This window comes from Danio rerio, chromosome 22 (genome assembly GCF_052040795.2).
Source record: "Danio rerio strain M-AB ecotype USA chromosome 22, GRCz13ab, whole genome shotgun sequence".
NCBI classification, from domain to species: domain Eukaryota; kingdom Metazoa; phylum Chordata; class Actinopteri; order Cypriniformes; family Danionidae; genus Danio; species Danio rerio.
This window is the reverse complement of record NC_141042.1, coordinates 30,908,656-30,935,260: the sequence shown is the minus strand read 5'-3', so window position 1 is coordinate 30,935,260 and position 26,605 is coordinate 30,908,656. Positions and strand designations below refer to the sequence as shown.

The following is a 26,605-nucleotide window of genomic DNA, read 5'->3' as shown; positions in this document are numbered from 1 at the left end:
ATCACGCAGTTGCTGTAGATTTGTTGGCTGCACATGCATGATGTGAATCTCCCGTTCCACCATATCCCAAAGGTGCTGTATTGGATTGAGATCTGGTTACTGTGAAGGCCGTTCGAGTACAGTGAACTCATGGTTATGTTCAAGAAACAAGTCTAAGATTATCCACACTTTTTGCTTTCTGACATAGCGTGTTATTCTGCTGTAAGTAGCCATCAGAAAATGGGTACACTGTGGTCATAAAGAGATGGACATGGTCAGCAACAGTACTCAGGTAGGCTGTAGCATTGACACAATGCTCTATTGGTACTAATGGGCCCAAAGTGTGCCAAAAAAATAGCAAGTGTGTGTGTGTGTTTGTGTGTGTGTGTATGTGTGTGCGTGTGTGTGTGTGTGTGTGTGTGTAAATTTGGTTTATTTTGGCTAGAATAAAAGCAGTTATTAGTTTTTAAACACTATTTTAACGACAAAATTATTAGCCCCTTTGCGCTAACTTTTTTTTTGATAGTCTACAGAACAACAGAACAAACCATTGTTCTACAATAACTTGCCTAATTACCCTAACCTGCCTAGTTAACCTAATTAACCTAGTTAAGCCTTTAAACTTTACTTTAAGCTGTATAGAAGTGTCTTGAAAAATATCTAGTAAAATATTATCTACTGTCATCATGGCAAAGGTAAAATAAATCAGTTATTAGAAATGAGTTATTAAAATTATTGTGTTTAAAAAAAAAATCTTCTCACCGTTAAACAGAAATTGGGGAAAAAAATAAACAGGGGGCTAAAAATTATGTATATATATATATATATATATATATATATATATATATATATATATATATACATACATGAGTGTGTGTGTGTGTGTGTGTGTGTGTGTGTGTGTGTGTGTGTGTGTGTGTGTGTGTGTGTGTGTGTGTGTGTGTGTGTTATGGTTGCATGGCTTATTGGTACTATGGTAGTATCATGATACTATGGCTCCAAAATACTGGTGGTGCCACTGTAGTTTGTAAACAGTATCGTCATTAACGATCTATCTACAATTCATAACATTGCATGTGGAAAAGTCACTAAAATGCTCACACATTTGTGCAACAATAAACCATTTTATTTAAATAGTCTGTGAGAACTGTGTAGAATTCACACCATTAGCCTATTGCACATTATCTGACGTTTGAGTTCAAATGCACATCTGAATAAGTTCATTTTTGTTCCTGTCAATATGATTTAGTAGATAGAAAAACCACACTGATCTCTGAAAAAAACACAAAGTGTTTTTACTCACAAAGTAAAATTTTAAATTACTTTGGATTCTTATCTGATAATAATAATAAATAAATAAACAATAGATGAAAAACAGGAAACATTGAAACCATTTTTGACCATTTCATATAGCCAAATTTTGTTGGAAAAATGCTCTTTTTGTAACAAATTTGTATCTTTATTTTTTTTTATTGGACAGATGTCTACAAAATAAACAAAAAGAACTAACGTAATTTAGGTAAAGTGATGTGCAAATCCTTTTTTCAATAATAAGGGAATTAAGAATTCAAATCAAGTAGGTATATCATAACAAAAATATAGTATTTCTAAAAATGTTCTTTATTTCATAGATTTGAGTTATGAATTACACTAATCGCAATAGTACTTGATATCACGATACTTCAGCTGTTATAGTATTGTAACGGGAATTAATGCTATAGCGACAACCTTAGTGTGTGTGTGTTCAAACAGAATAACAGTGACATACCTCTGTGAATCTTGAAAGCAGAGCATTCTGAAGCCTTAGTATGGTTCTCATCATGGCTGAGAAGTCTATCAGATGCTCTTTTTGGTCTCCATCTGAAACACACACACAGACACATATATTACAAACCCTACAAGAAAAACCTCCTCCTAAAAACCACCAACGATATCCCATTATTCACACTGACTCTCACCTGTTAATTGCAGTGAAGTCTGGTGCTGTGGTGGGAGTTTGACACTGAGGCCTAAAGCCAGATGTATCTGACACCTTATGGGGCGTCCCGTTCACTCGAGCAGGGCTGATTTTTATTGGCTGTTGGTTCATTTTAAAGCTGAAACGTCCACGTGTGGCTCCTCTGGAATTTGGAGAATGCAAGTTAGATGACCGACTTTCACCGCTAAGACTAAACAACCTATTATGTCTGCAATGGAAAACATATAAAATTATATACTTAGTGTCCAACGATTAATTACAATTAATCGCATCCAAGATAAAGGTTTTAACTACATTTAAACATAAATATACTTTTTTGTGCCTATATTTGTATATTTATGTATGTGTATAAATGCACACACAATGTATATGAAATACAAACAATATATATATTTATATATATATATATATATATATATATATATATATATATATATTTTTTTTTTTTTTTTTTTTTTCTTATAATATAGTCATGCATATAGTATACACAAAAATATACATAGTATGCACAAATAAATTTTGTAAATAGTAACTTTTATTTTGATTGTGATTAATCGTTAGACAATATAACATGCAGGTTTGTTTTGAGATTTAGAGCATTTTAGCTTCTCATAAAGGTTTTTTTCAATGAAAAGAAAACCTCCTTTAATTGCACTTTATCAATTTCTGTATCAAAAGCCAGATTTTCAGGATCATTGTTACAGATTTCCAGGTCACCTGATCCTTCAGAAATACTTCTAAAATGCTGATTTAATTTAAAAACATATGATAGTTTCCATGAATATATTAAGCAGCCAAATATGTTTTAACAATTGATGAAAATACACTCTATTACTAATAACAGAGCTTTTAAAACAATGAAGCACCATATGTTAGACTTTCATATAATGCTAAAAATTCAGCTTTGGATGACAGAAATGAATTACACTTTAAAATATATTCTAATAAAGGCTAGTTTATAACTGTAACAATATTTCAAATAATTGATTATACTGTATTTCTAATCAAACATAAGTCTCAAGAAACATTCATTAAGTCTTTTGACCAGTCGCATACCAATGAAGCTTTGTCTAAAATGTCCAACACTACTTTTGAAATGATCAAGCAGCTCCATCTAGAGTTAATTTCTAAACTTTCAAACCATTTGAATCAATTCTCACCTTAATGAATCTGTCCTCTGACTGCCCTTTGAAAGCATATTTTCATTAGAACTGGTTTTATGAGGTGTTCTTCCATTAAATGTGACAGAACCCCACTGACTCTATAGGGGGAAAAAACAAGAAAGAAGGGTATTTAGGCATTAAAACGAAAGTGTAAAAGAGAAAGTGTAATGCAGCTTTAATTTAGTTTTAATAATAAAATCTGTATGTCTCTGTGTGTTTGTCCATGTAAAAAAAAAACTATAATTATCACACATTTTATAAAGATTTATTTATCATTTTTTTTCTTTTCTTTTTTGCCACATTAGCAACTTACGATTTATAAAGATTGACAGAAAACACCTACTATAATGTCATAGCTTATATATCAGAAAAGAAAAATCAAAAGACTATTGTTGACATTAAGGGCCCTATCATACACCTGGAGCAATAAGGTGCAAAGCATGTTTGATGCGATTTGTATGCTATTTTTTAGACCAGCGCAACGGACATTTACTACGTTGCTTAAATAGCAAATCCATTTGCTTCACTTTTTGGTCTAAAATAGAGGCGTTTAAAGGCGCATTGTAAGTGCATTGCTATTTTGAGGAACTGAAATAGGCTGTGCCATTGACCAACTAAAAGCTTCCCTAAAGTCCAGCACAGAGCACTTTAGTTATGCGCCTATGCGGATTAAAACGCTTACACATTGCTTAATACACCAGTATCTTTACATATGAAAAAATAGGATTATAATGTTACAAAAATTATTATTTTCTACATCAATAAAAATCACTGCCTCCATGTCTTCTTTATGTCGGGGGCTTTTTCAATTTATTCACGACAATTTGCATTTGTATAATGTTATTATTATTAGCAGTATTATTTATTATTTGCATATTTACATTAGTTTTAATAAAAACAAGTTTAGATTTGTCAACCTGTCAGGTTTTGGAGACATATGTGTGACCATGGGGCAAAAGAATAGGATCATATCTGTTCCACTGAATGTCAAATGGACATTTTTTCAATCATATTCCTACAGTGTATTTCCATAAAATTATCTGAAACTATACAGTATACGCTTTCATTTAATATGCTCTCATGTACACAAAGTCAAAAGAATTTTTTTTTATTTAAAAGAAGATTATTCCGCTCCCCAAGGCTACATTTATTTAATCATTTATTTAATTACAAATACAGTAAAAACTGTACAATTTGTACCAAGAAAATCAAATAAATGAATAAATAACCTGACAAAAAATAATAATACAATATACATAAAACTATTTTTTAAAAAGTACATTATTACAAAACGTTAATCCTTTCAGCTCTATTTCTGTCATATGATCCTTTGGTAATCAGTATATGATGAATTACTAATCAATTATGATAAATTATTATCGGTGCAAAATCATTACTAATGATTCTAACAATTATCAATGTTGAAATTTTTTTTCCTGCTTCAATGCTTTGTGGAAACTGTGACACTATTTGCTTATTAGCAAATTGATATTATTTTGCTTATCCTTGATGAAAAAAAGTTCAAAATAACAGCATTTATTTGCATTTTTTTTTATTACATTTCCCTTTTATATATATATATATATATATATATATATATATATATATATATATATATTATATTGTAAAATTCTGTTTCTGTGAGCAAAACTAGCTTTTTTTAAAACAGTAACATCACAAACCTTTTTACGATAGTACTTTTGCACATTTTGTTTTGATGCGGACAAAAAAATGTACTGACTAAAAAAAGCAAAAGAAACAGCTTTACACAAAACCACAGTGGTTCAGTTCACTTTTAAAGCAGATAACCAGTTCTCTACAGTGTGATTTGTGGCATTTCTTACCTTTTGTGAATTATCGTCCTGCAATCGAGAAAGCGGAGACTGCATATCAAGACTGCAGGAATCTGACGGCTGCTTCTTTTTGGGGATTCGAAAGGACACCGCCATCTGCAAAAAAAGTAACTGCAATAAGGTTAGTCCAAGCATAATCAGGGTTCTAGAGTGTGACTTAATTTCTCAATGGTGCAACAAAATAATTTAAGGTTGCTACCAGCCAATCGAGGGCAAATAGATTTTGTTAAAACTTCTCCACAACTGTGGTTCAACAGAATAGGCACACATTAGATCATGTTCTGGCTAAAACCAGTCAGAGATGGTGAAGGGCGTTATGTTTAATGCGATGTGGTTGTAATTTCAGGTGCACCAGTGCAACATGTTAGAGCCCTTATAATGAATTTGTTTTTAAAACAAAATATAAAAAAAATCGACTTCATTTAGAATTTTGTGTGCGTGCACATGTTTAAAAAGGTTTTTAGCAATATTAATATAAGTTTATTAAGGGCATTTAATAGAAGGGTAACAAACTTTTAAAAGAAATTAAGATCAAATAAAGAGAACTAATGAACATAATAAGAAAATCTGTTAAATGTATGATTCATACAAGAACAAATATCTGCCAGTGGTTTCAGAAAAACAAAGATTTTCGTTATTGTGTCATAAAATCATAAATTATCTTGTTTTTTTTTTCATTTGCATCTTAATTAGTTTTTTTTATGTTTAGACATAGATATTGACAAAAGCCAAAAAAAAGCCATCGCAAAGCAGTCGATTTAACATTTATTACTAAAGCCTAATGTATTTAAGGGTTTTATTTAATTTTATAGATTTTTCTTTTAGAAGGAAACATAAAAAAACATTTTAATAGTTAAATTGTATATTTATATGTGTTTCCCCAACCTTTTCAGGTGCTAAACTATAATTGTTTGAGCTCTGAGCTCAAATTTTACTTAACATTATTAAATGTTAAGGCAATGTCTTTAAAGTTTATCTTCTCTTCACTGGCTGCCCGTGCATTTCAGGATCTATTTTAAGTTACTTTTATTTATTTTTAAGTGTCTGAATGGTACTGCACCCTTTTACCTCACTGAGTTTCTCTGTCCTTACACACCTTCCCGTTCACTCAGGTCAGACGACCAGCTCCTCCTGGGTGTGCCCAGGACCAGTCAAAAGCTCAGAAGGCTTTTGCTGTGGCTGCACCAAACTTGTGGAATGAGTTGCCTTTGTATATTAGCCAAGCCTCTTACATTACTGTTTTTAAATGGCTTCTTAAAATCCACGTGTTCAATTTGGCTTTTAGCACAGAGTAAAATGTTTTTTGTGGGGTTTTTGTTTTACTCTCTGTTGTCAGCACTATGGTCGACTGTGTTGTTTTGAAGTGCTTAATAAATAAATTGAATTAAAATTGAAAGTTACTGCTAACATGATTAAGGTAAAGTTGGTTTTATTTTACCACGTTCATTCAGTTACAAATTGTGACACGATCCCTATATTGTTTCATACTCTAATTTGAATATTCAGTTGGAAGTTTTATGTAAATATGACTTCAAAACAACCTTACCACCATTTATTTAAGTGAGAACAATGGTGTACTTTATTAGTCATCGGCTACTAATATGACTAACCTATATAGAATTTGCAAATAATACTTTTCTTAAATTATGTGTGTATATGTCTATAAGTACAAATGTATGAATAAAAAACCAATGTTATCTCAATGATCACATGAATAAATTTAATCAGCATCAACAAATCAGTGTGCTAAATTTGACAATATTTTAAAAATATATTATTAATACACAATATTACAATGATAGAGTGTATACAAAAGCCATTTACGCAATAAAAGTATTATTTATCATTAGATTTTTTTTAATATTTTTTATTATTTTTCAATATGTGTGTTACTTTTGTTTATTTAAACAATTTGGACTACATATACAAATAGACAGACAGACAGATAGATATGAGTACTATTTTCTAATATATCTGCCGTCCACACTTATTTTTTCAAGCTGAGGGATTGACATTTTGATTCTAAAATGTAATAATCTAAAATCTGTAAAATTCATTAACGTTATAACAAAATTCTACTACACTGAACCAAAACGTCCAAAATATCTCATTGACGTCTGCCTGTGATTTTAAATAAAAGTACAAGAAAAAACAAAATATATAAAGCACCGTTCACGAGCTACAAGTTAACATATGGGGGGGGGATATCATGAACATGATTAATATAAACCCTTGTGTTTATCTTTGGTTGTTGCACTCGATGAACGTGAACATTACACATCTGAGCTGATTTAGGTCTTGTAAACGTCACATACGCCATACTTACAGCACACGCCTGTCTGAAGCTCTCTCTGTAAGTATCAGGCATGAGTTTCTAAACGGTGAAGGCACTGATGAAACATTTCTTTTAGCAGAAATGTAAATAAGCGCACTAAGAAGTCGGCATCCTTCCTTCTGTTTATATTATGTGCGACGCTCTTCCCGATTCTTCTTCCTCTGCTGCTGCTGTTGTTATTGCTTGGCGGTTGTGGTGAGAGATTTTGCAGCGCCATCTTGCGCACTGTAGGCTTTTGGCAAAAGATTGCATTCTTTGCGTAGCATTACTGCCATCTTCTGGTATTTTGCTTTGCATTACTGCCTTCTTCTGCTATTTTGTTTACACGCACTGCAGGCCTACTGGGAAGTCTTGGGCAAGAAAAAAAATACTGTAGTATTCTCCATACTACACCTCAGACTCATTGCATAAAGATTTGCAAACTTTTTGTACCACATTTCTAAAATGCTAAGTTTAAGCATTAAGCCATGCAAATTGTGTATTAACATATCCCTTAGTAAAAAGGCGTAATAATATAGATATGCATAAAATAGTTATGAGATTTATGAGGGAAATAAAAGTGAATTTGAAGAAAGCACCCTCTAAAAATTTAATTGAAATCCACAGACATGTATTTATTAAGTGCAATAGAGTGTGATTATATTAATTTTATGAAAAGCCAAAAACCTCAAAATCTTAAACTGACAGGTGCATGACAGGTTTCTTAATGAAACCTTTAAAATAAACTGGCTAACAACTCATTCATTCATTAATTTTCTTGTCGGCTTAGTCCCTTTATTATTCTGGGGTCGCCACAGCGGAATGAACTACCAACTTATCCAGCTAGTTTTTACGCAGCAGATACCCTTCCAGCCGCAACCCATCTCTGGGAAACATCCACACACACATTCACACAGACACTCATACACTACGGACAATTTAGCCTACCCAATTCACCTGTACTGCATGTCTTTGGACTGTGGGGGAAACCGGAGCACCCAGAGGAAACCCACGCGAAGGCAGGGAGAACATGCAACTCCACACAGAAACGCCAACTGAGCGAATAGCTTCGAACCAGCCCCCCCAGCGACCTTCTTGCTGTGAGGCGACAGCACTACCTACTGCGCCACTGCCTCGCCCTGGCTAACAACTGTCTTTTTTTTATTTATTAATGTATGGAATTTTATTGCTAAATCCTTCCGAATTTATTTTTGACCGGTCCCCTTTCTAATAATGCATGACTTTAAGTTATGTACTTTTCATCATGGCTGCACCACAACCTCAGTGTGGTCAGGCCAGCTACTAGTTCAAAAAGAATGGTCATTCTGGTCATGCAACAGTTTAGTCGACACTGTAGTAATGTCTATTATCTGTACTATTTACTATCAGAGGTAAAACTGGCCGGTGATATCTAATGATTTTATTTTAATAATATTTTAAAATCAGGGCCAGATGGTGTTTTGTGTCAGGTAGGGTTCTTATTTTATAATTCCACATCGGATGGCCATAAAAAGATTTAGTTGACACTGTGGTAAAGTTTGCCATCAATCTGAAATAAAACTGGCCTGGAATATCTAATAGTTTTATTTTATTTATTTGTTCATTTAATTTTTAATCAGGGTCAACTTGTAATTATAATATCACATCAGATGTCTATGAAAAAGGTTTAGTTGCCACCGTGGCAATGTCTACAATCAATCTAAGTGTAGCTGGCTTTTGAAATCAATTGTATTATTATACCTTTTTAATACAGTGACAGAGCAGTATCGTTTATGGCATTTTATTGACTTTTATTTTGTAACTGCGCTAGAATGACCATAGATATATACACTAGATATCGCATAGGTACCCTCAGCATGCGTTAATAGCGCCGCCACATTGGTACAGTGCTCCCAGGACAATTGTCATTCAACCGCATTAGTCAAGACAGTGTTATTACGTGAAGATGCGGGACTTTAGCGCTGTTTACGGGTGTAATAACGAGCAAACAAAGAAAACAAAGCACAAAGGCAGAACATTTCATAGGTAATATTAAGTTTTTTTCTGTTCTGAACTTATGTGCTAATCAGGTAACGTTATTGATGATAACAGTCACTTACTGGATACACCATACGGCAAAGCAGCTCCAACTCGCACTAAACACTCGGCTTATGCTAGTTTTGTTTAATAAAATCAGCAAACAATGCAAAAGAAATATGACAACGACGTGCTGCGGTGACAGAAACTTGTATTATTGTCGGCTAACGTTAGTGAAAGAGTCGTTCGGGGGATTCATTCACAAACGAATCTCTCCCTCCGTCAGTATGAGAAGTGAAAGCAGGAGAGGAGGTGTGTTTCAGGACACGGATCATATTAAATTTAACAGGGAGGGTGAATAGTACATTTCTGTACACACAAACACAAGCTTTTTGTCAGTAATGCATGTGCGGTCACTGATCCATCAATGTAGAAAAGTGATGTAAAATTATAATTTTCGTAATTAGAAAAAAAATTACACACTAACATCCAGGAAAACTCCCGATCACAGATATATGTGTATATCTCTGGCTTTGGTTGGCCACAGTCCTCCACTGTACCTTAGTCCCGCATTCATTTCAAAGGAGCGCTACCCTGTAGCAAGATGGCGGCGCTATTGACGCATTCCGTCCAATAGACAACATTAGGCCAGGCGACATCTAGTGTATCTATGTAGAATGACCGTTCGTTTTGACTTGGCGTGTGGCTTGACCGCAGTACAACGGTTTGCATTATAATATGCCCCATCATCAATTATGCATTAACTTATAGAACTTAAAGTTGACTAATCTGCTAATAAAGGATTTTTTCTGACCCTAAAATATAATTTTAAATTTAATAAAGTTTATTTTTATTATTAATATTATTAAAACGCATGTTATTTGGCCATGTGGTTATAAAATATACTTACCATATGTTTAAAATATACATTGGAAAAATCCAGTACGAAGATGTCATGTTATAGCTAAACTGCGCATGACATTGCGTACAACTCAAGATAAGCTGTTTTGTACAGCTTAATTTCCACAACAAATATTCGATTCCACGAATTTCAATTTGCTACGTGATGTTCAGAAGGTATGTTGTGCTGAAATTGTCGATGCAACTCAGTAACATAGATGTCTTTATTCTCTGTCCAGGACAAAAGGCGCATTATTACACCAGCTGGTAGTCTAGCTTGTAGCTTGTTGTTCAGCTTCAGTTAGCATAAATTTGTAAATATCTTTAGATTTTTGCCTTACGAGTACCTCAGGAATAGATAAACGTAACACAATTGTTAATTCTTCCAGAAATCGACCGTCGGATTGTGCAGATATACCCAGTGTAGAAATTAATTAATAACTGACATGGCAGGTTGGTTTAACACAATTACTTATAAAACATAGGAACATGGAAGAAATGTTACTGCATGTAGAATATATAGGTCTGTGTCCTATAACCGATATGACGTAATGTTATGCGTGTAAAGTTATAATCAGTGTTGGGCAAGCTACTTTAAAAATGTAGTGAGCTAAGCTATTAGCTACTCTACATAAATTGTAGCTTAACTAAGTTACAGTAAAAGCTACCCCATGGGAAATGTAGAAAGCTAAGCTAAAAGCTATAAGGCAAAAGTAGCTTAGCTACATCCAAGTTATTTTTGCAATTTTTATTTTGAAATCGAAGTAACTATCCAAGCCAATCATATCTTAGTGATTAATAAAACTGTCTATGAAACATATGAGCCATAATAGATCAGTTCAGTTACTGTAAATAATATGCTGTACTAAACAGAAACAAATACTATAGTAAAGGGATTTTTTTGGAAAAATATATAAATAAGTTATAGCATCTTAACATGTTCTTGAGGTATGGTCACGAGGAATCCTGCTTCAGAAATAACTCCTCTCCCTGTCATCTTTACATCAAGCAAGTTTCTGTTGGCGATGGCTGTTACGCACCAAAAAGTTTGTTGTCGAACACTGTAAAACAGGAGGAAGAAGAATTCCTCATTCTAACCATCATATGGATTTACTATCACCGGCCTCACAGCTATGTGAATGTCAGTGCCGTCACTTATTGATCCGCGATCTGTAAATTTAACTTAGCTTGTGTGGACGCTACTGCGCTACTTGACTAATAAAATAGCTATGCTACTGAAAAGCTATTTGATTTAGAAAGTAGCGACGCTACCGCCAAGCTACTGAGAAATGTAGTTAAGCTAGTAGCGTCACTGCTTGTATTTAAATTTTTTTTATTTATTTATTTTTTATTGTAATATTTACAAACATAGTACAAGAGAATACATCGTATTGAACATCATGAACACATACATCATGAACATAATAAAAAAAATAGAATGAAATAAATTATTTCAGTTATTCAAAGTATAAACAGATGCCATGGGTAGAAAAATAAATAGGTAAGATAATAATAATAATTATATTTAAAAAAAAAACTTATTCAATCAATTGAAATTTACATAATGCCTCATATGTTTTTACAGCTTTTCTGTTTTTTTATGTTACATAATGTAATACCATATTGTTTAATCTCCTTTAAATGAACACAATTTGGCTTAGCTTTGGCCTATTTCTTGACATGAATATGGTATTTTCCAAGTAATATTATTAGTTGTATTAGAAAACATGTTTTTGAATCAAATCCATCTTGTACAAAAGCAAATATGACATCATATAACCCAATTTGTATTAGTGTACCAAATGTCCTTGAAATAAAGTTAGAAACATCAATTCAAAATAATCTTGAGTATACACATTGAAAAAAACTATGAGTAACAGATTCTTTAATTATACAACAAAAATCGCAAAAGTTTTCTCTATCAACTCCAAATCGTTCAAATAATTCTCTTACAGGATAAATTCGGTGTAAAATTTTAAATGATACCTGTCTTACTTTATTACTTATAAAAAATGTATTTGTTAGTAACCATACTTTTTTCCACTCAATGTTTCCAAATTTTGATGACCAGAAGACTGTTGATGGTGGTATTTGATTCTTTTTAAATACATTTCTAATATATCTATTACTACATTTATCTTTAACAATGTTAATATCACCAATATATAAAACATCATCACTTGTCTTTGGCTGTTGGTCCGCATTGTATATTGAATTACGCAACAGTGGTACAACTTTAATTGGTATTGCATCAAAAATAAGAGCATAGTCTTTTGGTTTTACAGGAACTTTACATTTTTTTAAGGAATACTGAGTATGACAAAAGCAATCCATGTTCATCAAGTAATTGATTGACTACATATTCCATTGTCATACGATGATTAAGTAAATATAGACTTTCTTTTGTACAAGATATCTTTATTATTCCACAGAAAATACAGATGAGGTGTAAAATTATGTTTATAGACCAACTGCCAAGCCAACAATGCCTGCTTATGAAAACTTGCCAATTTAATAGGGATTTTATCAATAGAGAAATTACATTTTAAAAGAAAATTTATGCCACCTAAAGAGTTAAATATAAAATTTGGAAAGATATGCCACAACGTTTCTTTATTTTTAATGTATTCAATTATCCATTTTATCTTAAATACCTCATTGAGATATGTAAATTTTAACACGTCAAGGCCTCCAAAGTCTTTGCTGTTATTTAAAATATCTTTTTTTAAATAGTGAGCCTTTTTACGCCAAATAAAATCATAAAGAATTTTATCCAATTCCTAAACAACATTTTTCGAAGTTTCCATTGACAATAATATGTATACAGACCTTGAAATTCCTTCTGCCTTAGACAGCAACACATGACCATATAAGGACAGATCTCTCATTAACCACATATTATATCTGTTTGTTGTGATGAGTCAGAAGGCATTGAATCCATTTGCAAGCTTTATTAAGAGCACACATACAAACAAACACAAAGGGGCAATCCAGGAGACAGAACGTGGGACAGGCAAAAGTTCAAAGGCAGGCAGATATCTTACTGGTCAGAATAACAGGCTGGAGATCAGGGGCAGGCAGATGTCTTTCGTAATCGTAGAACAAGCACAGGGTCAGAAACACAGATCAGTCCGAAGCAGGAAGTATGGAACGCTCAGAAATGACAGCCAGGCAAATCAAGACTTCGCAAAGAACCGGAGCGTGAGTGTGGTATATATACACGAGAGCTGATGAGTTGCACCTGGACCGTAATCAGTGCCAGGTAGCAGGGCTTATGGGATTTTGAGTCCGTGAGTCGAATCAGAATTCTGGCGATGGTTCCCTCTGGTGGTGCACAAGAGGGTTGGCATCGCCCTCATTTACAACAGAACCCCCCTCCTGCGAGCGGCTCCTGAAGCGAGAAGGCACCTGACGCCGGGGTCTACCGCGCTGTCGGGGGGCTGGTTTCTCTGGGAACCTTTGATGAAACTCTTCCGTGAGAGTTGGGTCTAGAATATCTCTAGCATTCACCCAGGACCGTTCCTCTGGACCGTACCCTTCCCAGTCCACCAGATATTGGAGGGCGCCACCCCGACGTCAAGAGTCCAGCACTTCTCGAACGAGGTAAGCTTCCTCGCCCTCGATCATGACAGGTGGAGGGGTCCTGGTTTCCGATTCCTCCTCAACCGCCTCCTCTCGTGGACCACCAGCGGGTTTGAGTAATGACATGTGGAAAGTAGGAGAAATACGATAATGATTAGGCAAGGCTAAGCGAAAAGACACTGGAGTAATCTGGCGTACAATTTTGAATGGCCCTACATACCTGGGACTGAGTTTGCGGCAGGGCAATCTCAGACGAAGGTCTCGTGTCGACAACCACACCCACTGCCCCGGTTGATACGTGGGTCCCTGGCGTCGGTGACGGTTCGCCTGAATCTCTCTCCTCCTGACTGCCCTCATGAGATGTCTGTGAGCCTGGTTCCAGACATCCTCACTCCGCTGCAGCCAATCCGTGACAGCAGGTAACTCAGTGGGTTCTCCGGACCATGGAAACAGGGGTGGTTGATAGCCAAGAATACATTTGAATGGCGTAATACCCGTGGCTGGCTTTATTAATGAATTTTGTGCATATTCTGCCCACATCAGATAGCGACTCCAGTCGTGCTGTTGCTGATGACAGTAGGAACGTAAAAATCGAATGACTTCTTGATTCATACGTTCAGTTTGGCCGTTGGATTGAGGATGGTATCCTGAGGTGAGACTAACATTAATATTTAGATTTTTACAGAGAGCGGACCATACCCGGGAAGTGAATTGGGATCCCCTGTCTGAGACGATATCATCAGGTAAGCCAAACATTCGAAATACATGATTGCACAGGGCTTCTGCGGTTTCAAAGGCAGAGGGCAATTTGGGCAATGGTATTAGGCGACAAGCCTTGGAGAAACGATCAACCACCGTGAGAATGACTGTGTTGTTCTGGGAAACAGGGAGATCCGTAATGAAGTCCACCGCTATATGGGACCAGGGCCGTTGCGGAACCGGTAGCGGTTGTAACAGGCCAGCAGGGGTTTGGTGAGATGCCTTCGTGCTTTGGCAAATTTTACATTTCTGAACATAATTAATTACATCCTTCGTGAGGGACGGCCACCAGAAACGGGCTTTGACTAACTCCAAAGTTGCAGTGATGCCTGGATGCCCCGAACTGGGAGTGTCATGAATATGGGTCAGTAATCTGGTACGTATGTTATTGGGTACAAAAATCAGGTGATTCGGACAGTCTACTGGAGGGTTGTTTTCTCGGTTGGCCTCTTGGATCTCGGTAAGTATGTCCCACTGTACTGGAGCCACTAGTAAGTTCGTAGGAATAATGGTTTCATCACTAATTGGGGTTTTATCCTCTGATAGCATGGATAGTGCATCTGCCTTACTGTTTTTACTCCCTGGTCTATAGGTGACAATGAAGTCGAATCTGGTGAAGAACAAAGCCCAACGAGCTTGTCTGGGATTTAGACGTTTGGCTGAGCGAAGATATTCCAGATTCTTGTGGTCAGTTAATATGGTGAATTGCTGACTAGCCCCCTCCAGCCAGTGTCTCCATTCTTCCAGGGCTAATTTCATTGCCAGTAATTCGCGATTTCCCACATCATAGTTTCGTTCTGCGCTGGTCAATTTACGGGAGAAGAAGGCACATGGATACATTTGGGATGGTTGACCCTGACGTTGAGATAACACAGCACCGACTCCTGTGTTGGATGCATCCACTTCCACAATGAAAGGTAGGTCTGGGTTGGGATGACGGAGAATAGGAGCTGTGGTGAATTGAGTCTTCAGATCGCTAAATGCTTGGCGTGCTTCAGAGGACCAGGATAGTTTGTGGGAATTTCGTTTGGTCATGGCTGTTAATGGTGCGGCTATTGAACTAAAGCCTCTGATAAACCGTCTATAGAAGTTGGCAAAACCTAGAAATCGCTGCAACTCCTTGAGATTCTGGGGTAACGGCCATCGTTGAACTGCCTGTACCTTCGTATCATCCATGGTAATCCCTTCTGCACTGATGACGTATCCCAAAAAGGCGATCTGTGTCTGGTGAAATTCACACTTCTCTAATTTGGCGTACAGACGATGTTGAATCATGCGTTGCAACACCATACGTACATGTTCAACATGTTCCTTCATCGTGTTTGAATATATGAGGATGTCGTCGATGTAAATGATGACCCAGCGATCCAGCATATCCCGAAAGACATCGTTCATAAAAGATTGGAACACGGATGGACAGTTTGACAGGCCGAAGGGCATTACCGTGTACTCATAGTGCCCCCTAGTGGTGGAAAACGCGGTCTTCCACTCGTCACCAGCACGGATTCTGACAAGGTTATATGCACTGCGAAGATCAAGCTTGGTATAATATCTAGCCTTTCTTAATTGTTCCAGGGCAGGAGGTACGAGGGGTAGTGGATAGCGGAATTTTACGGTGATTTCATTGAGCCCTCGGTAATCAATACAGGGACGTAAACTGCCATCTTTCTTCTTTACAAAGAAGAATCCAGCTGAAGCAGGAGATGTAGAAGGTCGGATGAAACCCTTGGCCAATTCCTCGTCAATATATTCAGACATTGCCTTGTGCTCAGGTTGTGACAGAGGGAATATTCGACCCGTTGGAGGACTTGAACCTGGAATTAACTCAATAGCACAATCACTTGGTCGATGTGGGGGAAGTTGAGTAGCTTTTTGTTTGCTAAAAGCTTCATGTAAGTCATGGTACTCAATGGGGATTAGTTCATCAACGAGTTCAGGTAACACATTGGTGGTTCGTAATGGAATTTTGTGAATGGGCTGGATGCACTGTTTCATGCATGACTCACTCCACTGCAATATCTGTCCGTCCCTCCAGGAGATATGAGGATCATGTCGCCTTAACCAGGGCAGTCCCAACACCAGTGGATGATTAACTGAATCAATAATGTAGAATTGCATTTCTTCAATGTGTAGAACACCAACTTGTAACTGTAGCTTATTCGTAATCATACGGATGCGTCCTTCACCCACAGGACGACCGTCTAGTGCTTCCACTGCAAGACAGGAATCATATGAGCTGAGAGATAGTTCGTGACATAAAGCAAATTTCTTAGATATAAAGTTTCCGGCAGATCCAGAGTCGACGAGAGCCGTAGTATTAATCATTCTTTTATCAAATTTAATAATCACAGGAATCAGTACACTGAAAAGTGCAGGAACATGGGAAGGACTCACCGATTGAACTGGTGTCTGAGGTCGTACGCTGCAGGTGGATTTCCTGTGCCCTGATTGACCGCAGTACAGGCATAGATGATTTTGCAATCGATGCATTCTTTCTTCATGGGTGAGACGGGTGAAACCCAGTTGCATGGGTTCATCAGGGGGCGTGTCACTTGAAACATGGAGCTGTGTGCAAGGATTTCTACGGCTGCGAATCAGATGATCAAGACGGATGGTAAGTTCAATGAGTTTGTTCAATTTCTTTCCTTCGTCACGGCAAGCCAATTCAGATTGTAGATTGGTATTCAGACCCCGTCTGAATAGCGTCTTCAGTGTATCCTCAACCCAGTTAGTTTGAGCGGCGAGAGTGCGAAATGACAGAGCGTATTCTGCAGCTGTGTTACGCCCCTGTGTAAGAGAAAGTAACTGTTCACCGGGGCTTCTCCCATCTGCTGGGTGCTCGAACACTTCCCGAAATTGCTTGAGAAAAGTTTCAAATGTGGGATAGTTACATTCCTCCTCCTTCCATATCGCTGTAGCCCATTCCAGCGCTTTCCCCGTTAACAGGTTGCATACAAAAGCCACCCGACTAGAATCAGTGGGATATAATGCAGGTTGTTGGTTAACAAATAGTTTGCATTGCAATAAGAAGCCTTTGCAGCGAGAAGGTGACCCATCAAACTTTTCAGGAAAAGCTAATCGGGGACTTACGGTAGCCGGAGCATTGGAGACATGCGTTGGTTGAGAAGCTGTCATGGTAGCAGGCGGGGTAACTGCAGGATTCGGGTGATGGAGTTGCTGCATAGCTCTCACCAGTTCCTCCGTGAGAGAAGTTAGATGGGTGAGTTGTTGATGATGGGTGGCTAACTGAGTGGCTTGAGCGGAAAGTTCAGTCGAGACTTGTGCTAAAGCTGCTGGATTCTGTAGTGGCGAAGTCTTCTGTTGTGATGAGTCAGAAGGCATTGAATCCATTTGCAAGCTTTATTAAGAGCACACATACAAACAAACACAAAGGGGCAATCCAGGAGACAGAACGTGGGACAGGCAAAAGTTCAAAGGCAGGCAGATATCTTACTGGTCAGAATAACAGGCTGGAGATCAGGGGCAGGCAGATGTCTTTCGTAATCGTAGAACAAGCACAGGGTCAGAAACACAGATCAGTCCGAAGCAGGAAGTATGGAACGCTCAGAAATGACAGCCAGGCAAATCAAGACTTCGCAAAGAACCGGAGCGTGAGTGTGGTATATATACACGAGAGCTGATGAGTTGCACCTGGACCGTAATCAGTGCCAGGTAGCAGGGCTTATGGGATTTTGAGTCCGTGAGTCGAATCAGAATTCTGGCGATGGTTCCCTCTGGTGGTGCACAAGAGGGTTGGCATCGCCCTCATTTACAACACTGTTTTTGATCTTTTCAATAGTGGGCTTAAAATTTAATTCATCTCTTTGTTTTAAATCCTTGCTTATCATTACACCGAGGTATGTGACAGTGTCTTTTATTGGAATACCACTAACTTCTTTTAAGGGACAGTCTTTAAGAGCAGATAAAATAGATTTACTCTTATTCATCTTTAATCCAGAGACCTCAGAAAAATTCTTCAATACAATTAATAACATTCTTCACTTCTTTACTATTTTTTACAAAAATTGTAGTGTCATCAGTTAATTGACTTAGTTCTATTTCTTTGTCAAACACTGAAATTCCTTGAAATTAAAAATTTGCTTTTTTAATATGAGTAGCCATTACTTGTGCAACTAATAAAAAAAGAAAAGGCGATATAGGGCAGCCTTGCCTTATCCCACGGCTCATTTTAAATCTTGGACAAGTCCCTTGAGATAATTGGACTGAGCTATTGCAACCATTATAAATTTGAATTGCATTTTGAAAAAAAAATACCAAAGCCAAAAAATTCAATAACTTTGAACATAAAAGAGTGTTCAATAATATCAAACGCTTTATAAAAGTTGATAAATAATATTAAACTATCCTCTAGTATAAAATGGTTATAGTCAATTAGGTCAAGAATTAATCTAATGTTATTTCCAATAAACCGTCCCTTCAGAAAGCCCTTCAGATTGTTCTTGATCAATTATCATATTTAAAAGATTTTTTAATTCTTGTGGCTAATATCAGAGAGTAAATTTTGGTATAATTGTTTAACAAACTAATTGGTCTCCAATTTTCCAAGTACAATTTGTCTTTGTTAGATTTTGGTATCAGTGTAATTACTCTTTGTTTTAGTGAAGCTGGAAGCTCTCCAATTATAACTGATTCTTTATAAACAGCAAGTAAAAAAGGTGCAGGAATATTACCAAAAGTTTTATAAAATCCCCCTGTCAACCCATCACTTCCAGGAGATTTATTTTCTTTAAGACTGTTTATACAATCTATTACTTCTACTAAATTTAATCTTCATCACATGAATTTCTAAAATCAGAGTCAATTTTATTAGTATTTTCTGATAAACTGCTAAGGAAAAGTTCTATATTAGTGGGTTGATTAAAGAAACTATAGAATTTACTATAAAATTGAAATGCATAGTTAGAAATCTCCTTAGGATTCTCATTGATATAATTATTTATTATTAATTTGTTAACGGATGAAATTTCCCGATTCCTTTTTTCTAAGCTGAAAAAATATTTAGTATTCTTTTCTCCGGCTTCCATCCATTTTTTTTCTTGACCTAACAAATGCACCTTTTGCTTTTTCTTCATAAATATTGTCTAGATCTTTCTGCAATGCTGTAAGTTTTAACACATCATTGCTTGACATATCTTGGTTACTTCTGAACATAATAGAATACATTTCACTAATTATCTTGTTTTTGTTTTCTTTTTTTACCCAGCGTCACTACTTGTAGCGACGTTACTGCCCAAGACTGATTATAGTTTTAGCTGCTATATGATGCCAAACTGCACCAGCTGCATCATATTTCAGTTAAAAATAATACCAGCAATATATGATATGGTAACTGTAGGCCCTGTTTAATAATAAATAAAACATTTAATAATAATACTAGTAATAGGCCATATCTTATACAGCTAGAAACAGCTTTTAAATTATTAAAACGCCTCATTGTTTATTAGCATTGGTGGAAATCAATAAACATTTAAACAAGCAATTTCCTCATTTACTGGATCCATGTATCTTCTTCACATATCTTCAAATGAGTACTCCTGTCAGTATAGTAACCTACAAGGTTTCATTATCAGTGACGTTTGTTGACCTCTGTGTCGCTGTCGTACCTGTTGTCATAAGTCTCTGTCCCCTCAGGAAAAGTCAGCATTAAAGAAACAAAACTAACTCATCTGGAGACGTGTGTAGTAGCTACTGGGAAATCAGTTTTTTTTTTTTTTTTTTATTAATGTTTAAATATATGACTATGTTTTGTGTTTGTTTTGCAGTGGGTTTCTGATCTGTTTCTTGATATCACTCTCAAGTGAAGGTAAGGATGTACAGTTTATCAAAGACAAGATACTGCAGGCAAATAGGGTAAACATTAGCCTACTTTTGCAGTTGATTGACTATACTATAGTCTATGCAAAATCTAAATTTAGCCTGTACATTTAACTTGTACAAGTACAACCTGTACAAAAAAAGTTTGTTTTGCTTCAGGGTGGCTCAGTGGTTAGCACTGTCGCCTCACAGCAATGTTATTAAAAATTAAAACCTTCAAATTAGAATACAGGAGATATGAATAAAACTGTTAAGTCTGGCGTACACTACCTGACAAAAGTTTCTATCACCTATCACCTATAAGTTTTAGGAACAACAAATAACAACTTGACTTCTAGTTGTATCATTTGGTATCAAAAGTGGCTTATATGAAAGGCAAAGGCCTCTAGGTTACGCTTATATTACCAAAATAAAATATGATCATGGCTTGATTTTTTTAAATTATTTAATTAGGGCAGTAAGGTCTGACTTTACTTAGACAAAAGTCTTGTAACTTAACAGAAATAATGTACAGTATAGAATATAAAGTCATGGTGCAGTGGAAAAATAATTAATATTGTGTATGACTCTCATGAGCTTGGAGCACTGCATCCATACATCTCTGCAGACTCAAATAACTTCTTAATAAAGTCATCTGGAAAGGCAAAGAAGGCGTTCTTGCAGGACTCCCAGAGTTCATTAAGATTATTTGATTTCATCTTCAATTCCTCTTCCATCTTACCGCAGACATGCTCAATAATGTATGTGTCTGGTGACTGGGCTGGCCAATCCTGGAGCACTTTGACCTTTGTTTTCAGGAACATTGATGTGGAGTCTGAAGTATAAGAAGGAGTGCTTTTGAGTGCGTGCAACGAATTTAACGTCACGTCATAGCTGTGCTTGTTAAGATTCTTTGTTAAGGCTTTGGGTGTACTCGACTTGATTTTTTTTGAGAGTCGAGTGAACAGTGTGAGCCGCGTTTGATTTGAGTTGAATATGAACTACTTTGAATAGATTTTGTCTGAAACGGGTACGACTGTACACACATCTTTATGATTCGTGATACCCAGTCATAGAGATACCCAGATGATCAATAATTCTTGGCTAGAAATTGCAACAGCTGTGGGAATGGAGGAAAGTCTTTGTTAAAAAAGTTGGGAAAACCTCAGAGATAAGTTAAAGCCAAAAGAGGCCATGGTAAAAGGGGAGACCCAGGTACACAATTACAAAAATTAATTTTTTCACCATTCATAGGTTTTACACTAATGTGTATATATTACAATTTTGAATTTAAAACAATTTAATAGCTACAAAATAAAAATGAAGGAACAAATAATAGATTTTTTTTTTTTTAAATTTTTAGGGGTTTTTCCAACTTTAATTAGAAAGCACAGTAGAGGTTGCAGACAAGAAAGTATTGGGAGCAGAGAGAGGGAAAGAGTCGGCAATCAAACTCAGGTCGCCGTTAGTACCATGGGGCTATATGTCTATGCACTTAACCACTAGGCTATTGGCAATGACTGAACAAATCATTTCTTCAATAACAAAAAAGGAATATTTGAACCCATTGGTTTACAATACACCGATGCTTGCTTTTCTAGGCTTTATTGGTGATAATGCTCAGGAATTTTGGATCATTATTGCCTTTTTAGCATAAGTATAGGGCAGAAACTAACCAGACAGTAATGTGTGAATTGTGGAGTGGACAAAAACATCTGTATTTTTTAGTAAGTGTACTTTTTTTTTTGCTTTTATTATTGCCATAATAAACTATATTTGTAGATCAACTCATGTTCTGTTGGTATTAATATTGTAATAAGCTTTAAGAGGTAATAATGTCAGAGATATGAACAGAGATATTAGTTTGATTAAAAAAATCTTGAATGGTTATAAAAATCCTTAACCATTAAAATAATTTATAAAAATAGTAAAAAAAAAATGTTTAAATATTTGAATGGTTATAAAAATCCTTATAATCATTGACATAATTTATAAACATTGTAAAAATAGTTAGTTTTAAAATCTTATATATATTTATACATATAATATATAATTAATATTAATGATATGACAGTTCCGGAAATTTTCTACTTCTCTGTTTATTTGTTTGAATTTACGGTCAGTTTCTTTTGACTCTGTCTTTTTAAAGAATATCACAAGGGTGAATGCAGCAGGAAAAAAAACTTCATCCGTTTCGCAAAGTGCACACGCAGTCAGAAGCGATGTGGCGCCAGGGGAAAGTATAAATCCAGCTTTATCCTGCTGAAGAATTTGCCCTCTCCTGTGGTTTGTAATGTAATGGGCAGCACAAATGTCTTTATACCTCACTCTGTTGATGTTGCCATCCACTTTGCAGATCTGTTGCACACCCCCAAACTGAATGTAACCCCAAACCATGATTTTTCCTTTCTCCAAACTTGACTGCTTTCTGTAAGAATCTTAGGGCTTCAGTATGTCTTGTGGGTTCCAATAGGGCTTCTGTAGTATTTGTGATGATTAGGATGCAGTTCAACAGATGATTCATTAGAACAATCTATCTTCTGCCACTTTTCCAAATGATCAACTAGAAGTCAATTTATTAATTGTTGCTCTTACAACCAATATTATCAGGATGCAGCCTTTATGATGCAAGCTCAGCGATTCAATGTCAGGCACAATGCACTCAATGGAGTGAGTGGCGTCACTGTGATGGGTGGGGTTAGGGGTGCTGTTAGGTGAGTGCATTAAAAAGCTTTGGATGCAGCTCAGATTGTACTGCACTAGGTCTGCATCCAGAACCCTCTCTTTACAATTGGGATTAACAAAAGTCTTAACGTCAATGTCAGGTAGTATATGGAAAATTTCTGAAGTGGAGATTTGTGACTCAATTCATGAGAAAAAAACGAATTTTGATAAAACAAAGTAGGTTTCTTTCCATCAGACTGAAAAAAGCCTGCAGTGTCTTGCCTTAATAGGATAGTTCACCCAAAAATGAAAATTCTGCCATCATTCACTCACCCTTTACTTGTTTCAAACCTCCTTTAGTTTCTTTCCTCTGTTGAACACAAAAGAAGATATTTCAGATAGAGCTGAAAAGCTGTATCCATTGACTTCTATAGCAGAAAATCAAATAATATGTAAGTCAATGGAAACAGGTTTTTACCTTTCTTCAAAGTATCTTCATTTGTGTCCAACAATAAAGAAACTCATAAAGGTTCTAAACTACCTGAGGCCGAGTAAATAAAGAATAAATTAAAATTTATTTAAAATTTTCAGTACAACTTTAACTCACCAACTTCATCTTTCACATATTTCTGGCCTTAACTTCCTTTTGTTTTCAGCATCTGTGCAGAAAACATTTGAGGGTTTCATCGGAGGTTCTGCACTTTTTCCATGCTATTATGATCCCAGTCGACTGAAATTGATCTCCGCGCACTGGAGATTAAACGACAGCTTGAATGTTTACGACATACTCAGCGGCAGAGGGACGGATAATGAGCAAGACCCACAATTCAAGGGCAGAACTGAAACATTTCCTACAGACTATATGAAAGGAAACTTCTCACTCAGACTCAGAGGTTTGACTTGGAGTGATGTTGGAGCGTATTGCTGCTCCATTTCAGATGTTAATTCACTCCAATGCACAACGCTTCAAGTCAAAGGTAAGATGGGATGTTGCGAGATCAGATACGGTTGCAGCCCGAAGTTAAAGTGAATTATTTATATTATTTATTCAATTTCCCATTAACTATATTTTATTAACGTCTACCACTATCCCAACGCTAAACCCAATCGTCACAGTAATGTAAAAACAGAAGTTATACTGACTAAGTTACCCAATAAATTGTATCCACAGCTGTATCCTATTTAGACCTTACTGGTAAGATGAAACAGATGCTAATGCTAAATGCTAAAGAGATAGTTCACCTAAAGTTGAATATTTACTCACCAGGGGCCTCATGTACGAAGACTTGCGTGGAAATCTTACTAAAACATTGCGTACGCACAAAGCTGTAAATGTGCGTACGCAGAAAAAATTTCAGATGTATGAAACACTGCGTACGCCGAATCTCACGCATATTCTTTTGTAGATCTGAATGAACGTGAAACTGAGCGCAACATGCACGAGCACTGAACCCCTCCCTGCCTCCTCCCCCGTATGAATATGCTAATGACTATGCTAATGGGAAAACCCAACGAAAAAGCAATGTCAAAAGCAAGCAAAAAGAGAAACTTTGAACAGAATGTAAATTGGAGGTGCTGCTTTCGGAGGTAGACCGGAGAAAAGCGGTGTTATTTGCAAGTTTGTTCTCCGGAATTAACAACAAAAGAAAAAAATAGAGTGGGAGAGTTTAGCTGATGCGGTCAACACAGTTAGGTTTGAACATCGCACTGAGTGCATAAAAAAAAAGAAATAGTGTGGTTTAAATCTGTAAAATGTTGCAGGACGCTAAACAGTCTCAGTGGTTCTACTCGTAAGATGCATGTGATCATGTATTGACACGTTCGAGCATGAACTCGGCTCGAATCCAAAACTCTTTCTTGTTTTTTCCCCGCTACATATCAGATTTTGCCAACTATTTATCACGAGAAAGACAAGTAGGAATCATCAGTAAGTTCATATCAATAAGCATCATATTTTATTTGCACATTTATTGAATGGAAATGTTTCTGATTCACGCATGCAAATTCATCTTCAGATAGTGTCTTTATAGCAATGTGCGTGCGGTAGATCGCTCAGATTACATTGGGAAAACAGGCGACTGCTGCAAATTGTGCTTTAATGTTTAGCTGGTCAACTGTATGGTATGGAAACCTTATATACCTGCTGAACCCGTCTCATACAGCTGCCAATGCATGGCTCAGACACTTTGTAGAGAGGAATTTAACACAACTGCCTCTAGGAGTCGCCAATGGAAATAAAACAGACACGCACAAAAAATGTGCGTACGCCTGCCAGAAAGCTGCCGTGAAGCTGCGCACATTCCCACGTTCAGTTCATTGTTAGTAGATCCAAACGTGAGCGATTCTGAGCGTGAAACCTGGTGTACGCAAAGTTTTTGTGCGTACGCAGCGTTGATACATGAGGCCCCTGGTGGTTCCAGAACTTTTTTTTTTTTTTTGATATTTTCTGATGATTTTCCAGTTTGTGCTAGCCTATATGCTAGTTTCTTTTCTTGGTTATGTGTTTCAGAGAGACCAAGAGAAATCCACGAGAAACCAGACAGAAACGTTGGAGTTGAATCCAATGCAGAGAGGATTGTATCACAAGTGCTTGCTTGCTTTTTTGCTGTTATTTTGCTCTGTGTTTGAGTTAGGGCTAGTTGTAGTTTACTTAAATTGTGACTTATCTCTTGGTAGTTTATCTGAGCTGTAATATGAATCAGTTCAGGTAGGTAAATCTGTTGCAGTTGCACTTTTTGCTGTTCACCTTACAGCCTTTATTTCCATTCGCATTTAATTATTAGTGTTTGATGTGACAGCTGACCACTTAAATTGTTTACTAGAAAGATAAGTTTGTGAGTTTGCATTTAAGTTACATCCAAGTTATTACTACACTAAGAAATACTGGGTTCCACACTATTCCTACATGTTGTAGGAAAATATATGAAAATGAAAATATAAGACTGAACATAAAGCAATTACTTTGCCCTCTCAATAAAATAAGATTTGTATTGTTTAAACTCATTTATATAATATAAGTAGTTTGAACAAGCTGCAAAAGTAATTTTTTATGTATAGTTTAGAGTGTATTGTGTTATTATATACTTTATTTAGCTATCTATTTATTTATTTATTTGTTAGAGTTATTTAATTTAAATATATTTAATAATATTTATTTGAACATATTTATGTTAATTTAATTTATTTTGCCTATTTAATATTTCTTTTGTTGATTGTCAATTGTCCAATGGTCTTGTAACTTAAAATAAATTTGATTTAGGATCGAAAAATTATTTGTGCTTGTATGTTGATGAAATGCAGTAAAAATTGTTTAACATTTGGTTTAAAAATTATGTTGTTAACACTGACTTGTTCAGGGTAAAATCTTACCACCAGTTTGGCATATAAAAGGTCAGTACTATGAAAACATCAGCTTTTAAAACTCAAAATTGTCTTGTTAACACAGAAAGTGTTTTTGTTGAAACTAGGGCTGGGCCAACAAACGGTATCATCGGATTACGATAAAATTTATTTCAATAACGATGATGAACTCTGGACATTTTTACTCAAAATTGAGCAATATGAGACAACAAACAATCAGCAT

At 36.0% G+C, this 26,605-nt stretch overlaps 2 protein-coding genes across 5 annotated transcripts in view; one reads left to right on the top strand and one right to left on the bottom strand.

The window, feature by feature from the left end:
* The window catches only part of senp7b (SUMO specific peptidase 7b), an 80,957-nt gene extending 73,483 nt beyond the window's left edge, over positions 1–7,474 (bottom strand). For 2 of the 3 annotated variants that reach the window (XR_015520966.1, XM_087302068.1), the window contains exons 1-5: positions 7,300–7,456; positions 4,965–5,084; positions 3,118–3,218; positions 1,938–2,099; positions 1,748–1,839 (exon numbers count right to left, since the gene is read on the bottom strand). Coding sequence is in view for 2 of the 3 variants with exons in the window: in XM_087302068.1 (XP_087158194.1) it covers positions 1,748–1,839; positions 1,938–2,099; positions 3,118–3,218; positions 4,965–5,084; positions 7,300–7,341 (517 nt within the window). In the remaining variant the exon portion in view is untranslated. 3 annotated transcript variants of the gene reach the window in all.
* A 1,712-nt stretch (positions 7,475–9,186) lies between these two features.
* On the top strand, positions 9,187–26,291 carry si:dkey-222p3.1. 2 transcript variants are annotated; one of them, XM_087302078.1, is made up of 4 exons: positions 9,187–9,312; positions 20,328–20,368; positions 23,679–23,999; positions 25,532–26,291. In XM_087302078.1, exons 1-4 carry the CDS (start codon positions 9,233–9,235, stop codon positions 25,648–25,650), a joined length of 561 nt encoding a protein of 186 aa, XP_087158204.1. In that variant the 5' UTR covers positions 9,187–9,232; the 3' UTR covers positions 25,651–26,291.
* The last annotated feature ends 314 nt before the right edge of the window (positions 26,292–26,605 follow it).

What these genes read in the sequence shown, in the direction of transcription:
- si:dkey-222p3.1 (XM_087302078.1), top strand. Translation starts at nt 9,233, where the DNA reads ATGCGGGACTTTAGCGCTGTTTACGGGTGTAATAACGAGCAAACAAAG. An exon ending in AAAGGCAGAACATTTCATAG is followed by an intron (nt 9,313 to 20,327) that starts GTAATATTAAGT and finishes TTTGTTTTGCAG; the next exon opens with TGGGTTTCTGATCTGTTTCT. An exon ending in CACAACGCTTCAAGTCAAAG is followed by an intron (nt 24,000 to 25,531) that starts GTAAGATGGGAT and finishes TATGTGTTTCAG; the next exon opens with AGAGACCAAGAGAAATCCAC.